Raw genomic sequence first — 12,404 nt, 5'->3', positions numbered from 1 at the left:
TTACGGTATAACATATTTCTATTTTCAAAATTATCTCTTTCAAACCTGACTATGAATTTTTGCCAAAATGTCATCATCTTACAGTAGGTAAATAGTATATCTCATAAACTATTTATAAGTATTAAAACGTTTTACTACAGTTACATACTTTTTTTCACCGGTGAAATCACAACATATACGGTTAACTGAAGATACTATGAATCATTCAAAATTGTTATACTTGTACTATGTATTGTAACTGTAATTAATATGTATAGGTATTTTGCGTTCAACAGCTAAGACGCTCATAATTACCCAAGGCTTTCGAAAAGAAACTAAGGAAATCAATCATCTACATACAAAATGTAATATATAATATTCGATTTTTTCTCTTTTGTTTGCTCCTATAATACAATCTGACTCAGCTGTTTAGGACTAAGTTCTCGTGCGTGTCACATTCTTTTAATATGTTCCTTAGATAGATCTTGTACTTACTTGAGGGTACTTACAAACTTCCAGTTTCCGTGGTGACAGCGGTAGATGGCGCCACTCTGCTCATGCTGAATGGTTATTCTTTCTCCAACCCCTCCCCGTTGCCAGGAGGCGAACGCTGGTTCTGCTCGGGCAGGACTAAGTGGAAGTGCTCGGTCTGTCTCCACGTCAATGATGATTATGAGCTGGTCAGCATATCCAATGAACATATGCATTTGCCTCCGGTATATGAGAAAACAAGTAAAGGACTTTTTGTTGAGACTGTGCATTAGAATAGCATGCCCAGACTTTTTTGAAGACCAATAAGGTGTAGCTGCAATCTACACCAGTAACGGAGTAGTAGGTTTCAACTGGAATTTAGGAGAGCATTTTCGTAAGATTAATGTGGAACGGTCTTCGATAATCAGATTTGGTCTGCATATTTATATGTATGCTCCATTAATATAGGGTTGTAGAAAGTCTCACTTCCTAACTAGCTGAGCGAAGTACGGTAGGTACGTATACATTACTAGAGTTCTGTTCCTACATCGGTCTTGCTATCCAAACATAGTGTACCCGCTTGTTTTGTGCATATTGACGACTTAAACATTCAAAATAAGGATCCTTAAAGGTTTCATAATCAGAGCCTTAATTATTACGACAGTAATGCAATTTTTTTTTCGATATCTGCTCTCTTTCTGTAGTTTCTGTATAGTAATCTAGTAATTGTCTATAAGCAATCTGTTGCTCAGTGGAAAATATAATGCCTTTATACTCTTTATAGGTATAATGTAGTTAGTTATAATAACTTAACGAGTCGGTTGTGTTGAAATAATGTGCAGGGTGTCTGTAAATTGGCCATTTATAGATTTAGAAAAGATTAATATGTTTTAAATCAAGCGTGCAGTTGGGTGAATCAACTTTTTCTTGCTTTTTGTAAGAATTACCCTTACTTATTATTAGGTCTAATTTTGTGATTTTTAACCTTTCCATCGTGAATAAAGATCCTTATTTCACGTATACCAATTAGGGAAAAATTTAAAAACGATTCATTTTTAATTAAAACAATATGTGACCAGTGGAAGAGACATTTTTTTCATACAAAAGTGAGGGACAGCTATGTCCATTGGGTCACTGCTCGAAACAAAGTTATAAAATAGGAAATCCTATAATTACATGTTGTATTGCGTAGCTAGTATATTTGTCTTTAATATAATAAGTATACATTAATTAGACTAAATCCCAATTAAATTTTCTGACCACATGTAGTCGAAGTATGCGAAATTTTGCTGGCAAAGAAAAGTTGATTCACCCAGTTACACTGAGTCAGTTTATTACATACTTCCCACATTCAAAACAACCCTTTATTTAAACGACCCAGATAGTGTTGAGTTCCTCACTCATGAGGCACCTCCTCATTTGTACCACTCATATTGTTGATTTGTCGCAGCACTTCACAACCCAAAATCACAGCAGTCTGATTGCGCCTTTATCTGTGAAGTACAAAAGACGAAAATGTACGCGATTATGATATTTCTTATTATTCACAGAAATGATTTCTACTTTTGTATATTTTTATTATAATATGAGTAGAGTTTATAAAATTTTTTGATCTCGTTAGAAGGATGAAAAGGTTAAAAATTTAACGATACTTTTCTATCGTGTAATAAAATATAGTTTTAGAAATTGAATTGGAGTTTACACATGAAATAAATTTAATTGTAATAAAATTCTTGCCTTCAGTAGGTACCTATACTAAATCAGTATTAAGTATAATTGTACCTGCATTAGACATAATATTATTGCATGTAAGAACCGTATCCGTCGATCCAAAATTGGATCTAACGAATAAAAAAATTCTCATTAGATCCAAATTGGATCTACGGGTTGGATCTATAGAGAATGAAGGTAAGTACCTGTGTACCTACCACGTAAAAAGCAAATAAATAATTATAAATTACACCATTTCGATATTTATATTGAATTTCAAAAGTGGCAACATCGTAGTAAGTGGGAAGACCGCATTTTTAGGGTTCCGTAGTCAACTAGGTTTCGCCGTGTCTGTCTGTCCGTCTGTCCGTCCGTCCGTCCGTCCGCGGATAATCTCAGTAACCAATAGTATATCTACGAAAGCTGAAATGTTTTATTAGGTACCAATACATGTATATGGGGGCTGATAATCACGCCAACATGAATATTGTTGGACAAATCGTTTTTTTGATAATAAAATATGGGAAAAAAAAGTGCGTAACTTTTGAACCATATGTTTAAAAAATATGAAAAAATCACAAAAGTAGAACTTTATAAAGACTTTCTAGGAAAATTATCTTGAACTTGATAGGTTCAGTAGTTTTTGAGAAAAATACGGAAAACTACGGAACCCTACACTGAGCGTGGCCCGACACGCTCTTGGCCGGTTTTTATATATATATTTATTTGAAAGAGACGACACTAATAATGTTGCCACCTTTAAAATTTTTATTCTTTTTTCCACGCTGTACCTGAATTAAAAAATATGACTGGATAGGGACTGCTTTACCAGGACGATAATGACACTCATAATCAAAGTCTTATTGTAAGGCTTGAGTGCACGCTGATATCGGGCGGGGCGTGCGGCGTGCATGTCAAACAATCGAAGCTCATACAAGTGCCCTGAGTCGGCGCTGCATAGGGTGGACGCACGTTCGCCCGCACGCATCGCTCCGAGCGTCCACTCTGGCCTTACGCTTACCACCATCTCATGGCCTTAGGGACCGTCCCCACTCAAGAGACGCATGTCCGGAGGCGCGGAACGGACGTCCGCGCCACGCCGCCTGAATTTAATTTAAAAAACGTCTCCTCTGTACATTTTGTATAGGAAGGACGCGCAAGGGAGGCGCAAGAGACGTCTCTTGGCGCGCTCCAGACGGCGCGGCGCGCGCCAAGCGACGCGTCGCCTGGGGGCGCGTCTTACGTCTTTCCTATACAAAATGTACTGAGGAGACGTTTTTTAAATTACATTCAGGCGGCGTGGCGCGGACGTCCGTTCCGCGCCTCAGGACATGCGTCTCTGTGTGGGGATGATCCCTTACGCTTACCACCATCTCACGGCCTTAAGCTTACCACCATCTCATTTCAGCTGAACTAATAACTCTGGACAATGGTATCTCCAGGCTAGCATTCCGAGAATACACGTTCAGTAACCCAACAATAGTGGCTCACGGGACCTCGTGGAGATGCTCGGGCCGAACCGCCTACTCTTGCAAGGTGTACATCCACGTTGACAGGAACTTGCGTGTCCTCAAATTAGTCAATAGACATACGCATACACCACCTCAACAGAGATGTTAATTATTTAAGTTACAAGGAAACTGAAAACTTAATATATCACATTCTTTAACACACACGCACATCTTTAGCTAAGTTACAACTACACATTATTTTGGGTGCATTTTTGCTTCATTCCGTAATAAATATGCATTATGTTATTATTGATTTTAATGATATAGTATGTTAACTTTACTTTTGCTTAAGTTCCCTGGTAATTGTTTTAATACGTGTATACTTGTTTATAAGATTATATTCGGGTACTATTCCTAAGTTGCATTTAAATAGAGATAAATATGACTGCCTATTTATAACATTTTTACACCTCAATATATTAGACTTAAGACAGGAGTGTATAGTTCACCGTCCACATAGGTAGGAATAGGAAAGCACTGATGTAATTTTCTGTTCCCCGGTGCATGCTGGAGATGCCAATGTATACCTAAGGGTCTCTTGCACCACCGAAAATGGAGGGTTAACCCACCATTTTATATAGAATTTGACAGATGTCAGTGGGATTAGCCTAAGGGATTATAAAATTATTTGGTAATGTAGATAGCTAATTAGCTATACCTATTTTAAACAATTTACTTAAATCAATAAATACTTAAATTTATTTCAAATCTTCTTATTGGTTGATAGTATAAACGTTTATTATGTGTAATGGCTCGGTACTTGAACTATAGGCGTTAATAAACTACCGAACCTCACCGAAAAGAAATGACATGAAATCATATTCAGCAGTATGTTTCTGGAGAAGTGGCGCAATGGGTATAAATAAAGCTCTTTTAATAGCGTCAAACTGCACAGGAGGTAAACCAGCTCATAAATGGAACGAGAATGTTAAATAATTCATACCAGCGAAAATTAAATTAAGTATACAATTTAACAAGTTGATGAATTTCTCCATCTGAAGTGGTTATCTCTTTTTTTACTAGCCTGCACTGCTAGCCTGCAATGGTGTCCCACTTAGGGTTGTAAAAAGACGGTTATTTTTCTAGCTTGAAAAAAAAAACCGTGAACAAAAAACCAGATTGTTCTGGACCATCAGTTAATACATTTATCCGGTTTTTTAGACTTTGTGCTAACTATTAAAGGAATTTAATTTAATAACTTTAATTTCTAGTCTTATAAAACTAACATTTACGAAATCTGTAGTTTGTAGTTATCGCTATTTACGGTTGGCAACACCACTGCCTCTCCACGCTACACGCCGCATCGGGGATTCCCCAATAAACGTTTGTACACTGAATGTTTATCGAATTAAAATGTACGTTATTGTTATTACAACTCACGAAAAACTTTTATTGTCGAATGTTTCGTTCATCTGAAAAAAAAAACTATTCAGAAAAAAAAACAATGATGCTCGGTTTTCTTTCATTATTCGAAAAAAAAAACATTTGGTATTTTTTCTTATTTGCATCCCTAGTCCCACTGCTGGGCAAAGGCCTCTCCCCTTAATCTCCATGATTCCCGGGTTTAGTGCCTCTTCCGGCCGTGAAGAAGGTATCTAGGTCGTCCCTCTATCTCCTTTTGAGGCTGCCGCGTCCACGGTCTATGTGGCATCCACTTGGTAGCATCATATCATCCAATAATTTGAGAAGTGGGCGTTTTCCAAAATAAATTTCGAATATCGAATTTCACCAGATCTGGACGTGTCTGGGCTCATTCTTCTCAGAATCAAGAGCTGATTCGATCCTGACGGTAAAAAAATGTGTCCCAAATTTTCCATACAAAATTCGAGTTTCCAATACGTCACGCACGTAGTAAGTTCATACTAAAATCGTGACGTAAAAGGAAAAAAAATAAAGACACATTTTTTTACCATCAAGATCGAATCAGCTCGTGATTCTGAGTGCGTACATATTGCTATTCAAATAAAGATTGACATGATAACGAGTGTCATATTTAGGTGACCTATTTTATAGTTATTTTTATTTTAGTAAACTTTTTCTATTCCATTGTACAGTCAAGTGCAAAAATACGTATCGAAATAATCGTCTCATAAATATGGTACTACGCTCTTATTACACCGGACTAAGATGCTATAGGACATATTTTTGAGTAAGATGTGTACACCCATATTTTTACACTTGACTGTACATAGTAGTAGTAAAACATTTTATTGCACAAAACAAATTACATAAAGTACAGAGAATACCGATAATAAGAAGAGTGTACAGAGGCAAACTTATCCCTTTAAGGGAATGTTGTCTTGTTGAATGATATGAGTAAAAAAACGTTACCAATATCTTATTTCAGCTCAAATCATTACCTTCAAGAGCGGAAAGAGAGCGCTTGTTTACCAAGATTACACGTTTAGCAACCCAACAGGCATCAATCTTGGGACAATATGGAGATGGAGGTGCTCCGGTCGCACCGCCTACGCTTGCAGGGTGTACATCCACGTCGACAATCATCTGCGGCTCCGCAAATTGGTCAACAAACATTCCCATTCACCGCCTCATTACGTTAGACTTAAGTCAGGAGTGTATAGTAAACCTGCGCCCAAACTTTTTTCTCCCCTCCCTTCACTTACTATTAGTTAGGTAATGGATGTGTGCACTTGTCCCGCGGTCCCGCGCCCCCTTTATAATGTTGCTGGGTGCCTCACAGTTTGAAACACGCTGGTATAGTAGGTTGAGTGCTGGAAAACAACGATGTGAAAATTTTTGTCATTACTTGGGTTGAACGTGTATGTTTGATTGAACGATTTGGATCTTTCTCTTTCATTATAATAAACAAATTTTAACAATATTTTAAATTTAATTTTAAATAAAAAGGTAATTTTTTTATACCTTTTTTTCTACTCCCGTACTGTTATTCGTGAGTTACAAGGTCGTACATAGAACTTTAAGACCCTACATAAAAGATGTCAGGACAAGTCTATCTAGTCTATACCCTGAAAACATTTAGTAGCAGTAGCACGATATAGCTGTTACAGTTCAGTAAATACATTGCTACCAACTTAACAAACCAATTCGCAGAGTCGAGACTCCTTCGTTTTCTGCTGCGTTCATTGGCGACGCGTCGAATCGCATTCAAATGTATGAGAACTCGATTCAACTCGGCTGGATTCGTCTTAGTGGCCAGGCTTCAAAGAACCATACCATAGACAGTTTTATTTTCATGTTTGCACTCAAACTGCATATTCAAAATGGTAGGCGGTCCACCTAGATAACTATTAAGATGACTGAAAGTAGGTATTTGTTGAATTTATAATTTTCTTTCAAAATAAGTGCTTGGTCGTAGAAAAAGTATTGTATGCAATGGTGTTTAACTGAGTCAAAAAATGCTCGTGGCGTCTTTATTAACAATTTTCGGCTTCGCCTCAAATTGTTACCCACGCCACTCACCTTTTTTGACCTCTTTTAACCACCAGTTGCATAAAATACTATTATATGTGCTTTAAATGCTAATGTAAAAAGGATTATTTATACATTTTTTTATAGATTACTACACAGAGCACCGAATATTTTTACACCATGGTTTAAGTATATGTGACTTTTTATGGGTAAAGGGACCTTATTGTCGATGGCGCTTATGTCCCGCGGCGTCGTATTTGTACACGAACATCGCTCATAACGCCGTAAGCGCCATCGACAATAAGGTCTCTTTACCCAGATAACGTCACATATCTTAGTATCATTTGACTTAGTTTTTTCCTTTTTTGTAGCATAAATATTAATTGTACATAGGTATTTAGGTTAGGTAGAGTAGCAAATCAGTAGAAATGTAGAATATAAGTAGAAGTAAAATGTATGTATTCAGTAGGTATTCAGTTTAAAGTCTCACGCTTTGTAGATTTTTTTTCTTTTTGTTTTCTGTTGCGTGCAACGTGTTTTTTTCTTCAGTTACAGTAGTGACCTTGTCTACTGGGAACACCCTGCTTATCGTTAATGGGTATACTTTTAAGAAAGGGGTTAACTTCACTGGCGGATCGCGGTGGTGGTGTAACGAACCTAACCAACGTCACTGTGATGCCTATGTTCATATCAACGACAAGTTTGAACTTATATTACATAGTCAGAAGCATAATCATGATCCTGTACTTTGTAACGTGTTTCAGGAGCGATTTATGTAAAACCTTTTTTAATTTTTATAATAATCCAATTAAGTATGAATCTTGATCTGACTATAAAAAGTTGTTATTTAATTTTTTTTACTGATTGTTGTTCATTGAATAAGTATTGTGTGAAATACCTAAATTATCTTAATTATAATCGTGTTCATTATGTGATCTCCATTGTCATTCTGAATATTTAATTGATATTTTATTAAATAAATGCATGTTATGTTATAGTTTTATTTGTACTACAATCCAAAATCCCAATCCCATATTATAAATAATTGCAAAGATATGTAAACATTAACGGAAAGTAAACAAGTTAGTTACCAGTTCTTGAAAACTAACATATTTTTTTTGTTGACAGTTGAATTAGACCAGCAGTTAGAACTGGAAGTACTAGCCCAGTATGAGGAACAATTAGTAGAACAACTAGAGGAAGTGGAACCCGAAGAAATAGTAGAAATGGATGAAGATTGCGAAGATGTTGCTCTTTTTGTACAATCTCGCAAAGGACACACTATACTTCAATATGGCGGCCATAGATATAGAAAGGCGTATAGGTCCAAACATGGCATTAGATGGAACTGTTCTACAGACAAGGGATGTCCGGCGTTCCTTTATCTAAATGACCATGATGAGATCATCATGTCCAACAAGATTCACAAGCACAGCCTTCCTTCAATGAGAATATCGACACGGATCAAACTGGTACGTATCGTTCAAGTTTTTTTATGTACATTATCTAAATCAATAAACCGACTTTATTTATGATCAAGACATTGAACTACTAAACAAATTGAAACTGAAATCATAATCATATTGATCGTTTGAAAAAGTTTATTTAACAAGGTGTTCTCATTTGAATAGGATCTCTTTTACATAACATTTATGAAGGGCAATTGTAGTAAAAAAAGATGAAAAGATAATTTCGTATCTTTTATTCACAGACACAGCAGTCGTCATCACGTCTCGCAAAGGCAAGGAGATGCTTCTCTTCCGGCAATACACCTACCGCCGTCAATACACCAAACCTAACAGAACCAGATGGGTCTGCTCCACGCTCAAGAACTGCCGGGCTTGTGTCTTCACTGACGATGATAACTTCATCACTTCGGCTTTTGAAGAGCACTGCCATGACCCGCCTAAATATTACCTTAAACCGGATCATGTGCTAGGAGCGATAAGGGAACCTATTGTTGACAGTTAGATTTCTTAATAGTAGTTAATGTAATGAAATGGGTTGGACTGTACTTTATTTAATTCTTAACATGACATCTTAACATCAAAGTGCACTCGAATAGACACTGATGATTTAGTTGCAGGTTCTACAGAATCTTGAGACTCCTTACAAGCGTCATAAATATATTGACAAAATGGTTAACATATTTTCAAGTTTATGTCGTACATTTAATTGTGCATATAATTTAAGTTGCCAATTTTTTTACTTGTAATTTTTGCATGTAAGATATTTTAGTTGTATACCTGAGGTATAATATTGTACTATGTTTGGTTTGGTTTAATTAAGGGGATCAATAATGAGGTTTCATTTTGTAAATATCAACGGAAGTTAATATTGTTTACAATGTTTAGGTTTAAAGATATTTATTCTCATAAAAGACATACAAGTCACTTACACGCGAACAGAATTTCAAAGTAAAAATAATCTTATTTACGGTAGCATACAAAGTCGCTCAAGTCAAGAGGTACACGTGTATGTTTACGAAAGGAATGCCTCTTTCGTGTAGTTTTTACTAATTAAATTAGGTTATTTGTACCTTTTCCTTTTTAATAAAATGCAAAATATGTTTATCGACTAATTCATAATGTCTTAAATCTCTTAATATAATTTACACACCAATTTTTGTGTCTTCTTACCCTTTAGGGTATTTTACAAATAAACCTACTTATATCTATAGTGTGAACACTTGATCTCTAAGCCTAACCCAACTAAAAACCTTTCTTCAACTTGGTTAGCGTTACAAATGGCATTTGTGTTGTCAAAAATGTTTCTAGATACTACTCTAAAAGAGTTTCGAAATTGCCCTACCCGAAGCAGTTTACAGGAGTAACTAAAATTCATGTTTTCAGGGCTAACTCAAGTTATGTCAAAACGGGGACGTCCGCTACTGATCTACAAAGACTACACATATTCGAAGCACCCTGCACCAATGAAGAATGGGTGGAGATGGTACTGCTCAAAGGTCAAGTCCTGCAGGGCCTACATCTTCACGGATAAGGACAATAACTTGACGGCTGAGAAAGGAGTCCATCAGCATGACCCGTTTCCTCTTAATCCATCGTGGCTAATGCCGATGCCAACACAAGAGTTAAAGAAGGAAAGGTATCCAATGTTGGACGAATCTCGATTCCGGGATTGATATCCGATATAGATCCTTAAAAATTTCATAATTTTCCAATAGTCTATATTGAGTCTTTTTTACTTAGTCGTTTTTAATTTGTTTATTTAATTTTAGTCTAAATTTTATATTTAATTCAATACATTTCTAAACCCATTTTTAATTAAGTACTAATTTGTAAAACGGGAAATGGACTGTTTATCGCACACTTACTTGGCTTTAAACTTGTCATTAGTCAAGTTTAAAGAAGTCTATTAAATCCCGATTTAGTTTTAAAACTACGAGTACAAAAGGAAATCGTGTTTAGCTTAAATTAATAGGTATAATGAGGTGTTTGTTACTTATTCTTCATTTAAAATTAATTTGTGGCTATGACTAATTAAGTTCTTTTCAAAGTGTTTGATCAAAGTACCTACGTTTTATAAATGTAAACTTATATAGACCGTGATTACCTTTTTGATTTTTGTCGAGCACCATGATCACGGAAAACTGAAGAAGGCGCGTGGATTTCAAAGTTGCGTCGAAATATCGAGTGCGACAAAAATCAAAAAGGTAATCACGTAACGGTCTATATTTCGGTCAATATAAGTCTAATGAAAATAACCGTGAATCGTTCAAAACTCTTTGTCTTTTTATGTATGTAGGTACTAAAACATGGTTCCTTTAAAAAAATTAAGTCAAAATACTAATATCGGTTTCGTTGGATTTTTTAATAGTTTTCCTATTCCTACAGCTCAGCTTATAACTCAATTTACACTGTAGGGTCCAAGACTTAAGCGAGCGAAGAATAGAAATGTTGACGCTACTTTTTTGTTATGAAAGCAAAAATATTTCACATGTCATTTTGAACATTCACAAACCGCTATCGTTGAGCCTCTGAGGGTCCTAACTAAATAAGACATTCCGTAGCGTAAGTATTGAACAATTTTAACTAAGACTTAAAATAGCCCAATAATTGTGAAAGGCTCGAACTCGTCCACAGAGGGTTCCATTAAAACTGGTCTTCTGCATTTCTAGTGTTAAAGTAAGATTTATATAGTGTTTAGAAAAGTTTAACTTTTGTTCCTAATACTTCACCATAGAATTACAAGTAAGTACAGTACAAGTTTACATATCGTCACTACTTTAAAAAAAACTTGTATCTTCGTCTGTCAATGAAAAGAAAATTGTAGTAAGTATGTATGGAATGCATATAGACTCACTGCGTTTTAACTTTGAGGAGAAGCATGAGATACGAGATTTTTTAAAAGTAGTGACGATATTTAATTATAATTAGTATGTAGAGTTGAAATAAATAAACCTGGAGTGCCCAATTATATCATGAAATATTTTATCAAAATTATAGATTTAGAAATATTATGAAATCATTATATTTTATTACATTTATATTCATAATAATTGCGTGTTTGATTTTCTCGAGTTTGCATTATGATACGTACGTGTATTTCGGTTTCGGTGGATCAACGCATTCGTTTATAGTCAATTTGTATAAGTAGGTACTAACTGATATCAAATTATTGATGTGTAAGCCCGACCAGAAATATATGACTAATGTCAAGAGGGCTCTGTTATTCTGAATTTCTGATTTATGCGGTGACCGTTATGTTTAGTATGAAGCAAATAGTTGTAATGAAATTCCGCAGCATGACGCGTAGATTTTGGTCTGGCTATTAACAACAAAGTTTGAACACATCATGTGGTTTTCTCTTTATTTACAGATGTAAAAAAAAAGGCAAGAAAAAGAACCAATAAATCTCTTGCAGATCTATAAGAGGGCTATAGCAAGAATAAAAAACCGGCCAAGAGCGTGTCGGGCCACGCTCAGTGTAGGGTTCCGTAGTTTTTCGTATTTTTCTCAAAAACTACTGAACCTATCAAGTTCAAAACAATTTTCCTAGAAAGTCTTAATAAAGTTCTACTTTTGTGATTTTTTTCATATTTTTTAAACATATGGTTCAAAAGTTAGAGGGGGGACGCACTTTTTTTCCTTTAGGAGCGATTATATCCGAAAATATTAATATTATCAAGAAACGATCTTAGTAAACCCTTATTCATTTTTCAATACCTATCCAACAATATATCACACGTTGGGGTTGGAATGAAAAAAAATATCAGCCCCCACTTTACTTGTATGGGGGGTACCCTAATAAAACATTTTTTTCCATTTTTTATTTTTGCACTTTGTTGGCGTGATTGATATACATATTGGTACCAAATTTCAG

General features: G+C 35.5%; 1 protein-coding gene across 1 annotated transcript; it reads left to right on the top strand.

Annotated features, from left to right (window-relative positions):
* Nucleotides 1–523: 523 nt before the first annotated feature.
* LOC125242334 lies at nt 524–9,408 on the top strand. The gene is made up of 4 exons (XM_048151111.1): nt 524–659; nt 3,569–3,696; nt 8,190–8,533; nt 8,773–9,408. Exons 2-4 carry the CDS (start codon nt 3,666–3,668, stop codon nt 8,998–9,000), a joined length of 603 nt encoding a protein of 200 aa, XP_048007068.1. The 5' UTR covers nt 524–659; nt 3,569–3,665; the 3' UTR covers nt 9,001–9,408.
* Nucleotides 9,409–12,404: the final 2,996 nt, after the last annotated feature.

The sequence above is a fragment of the Leguminivora glycinivorella genome, chromosome 2, assembly GCF_023078275.1.
Source record: "Leguminivora glycinivorella isolate SPB_JAAS2020 chromosome 2, LegGlyc_1.1, whole genome shotgun sequence".
Lineage (NCBI taxonomy): Eukaryota > Metazoa > Arthropoda > Insecta > Lepidoptera > Tortricidae > Leguminivora > Leguminivora glycinivorella.
Note: the sequence above shows the minus strand (reverse complement) of the source record. Positions and strands in the feature narration are given on the sequence as shown.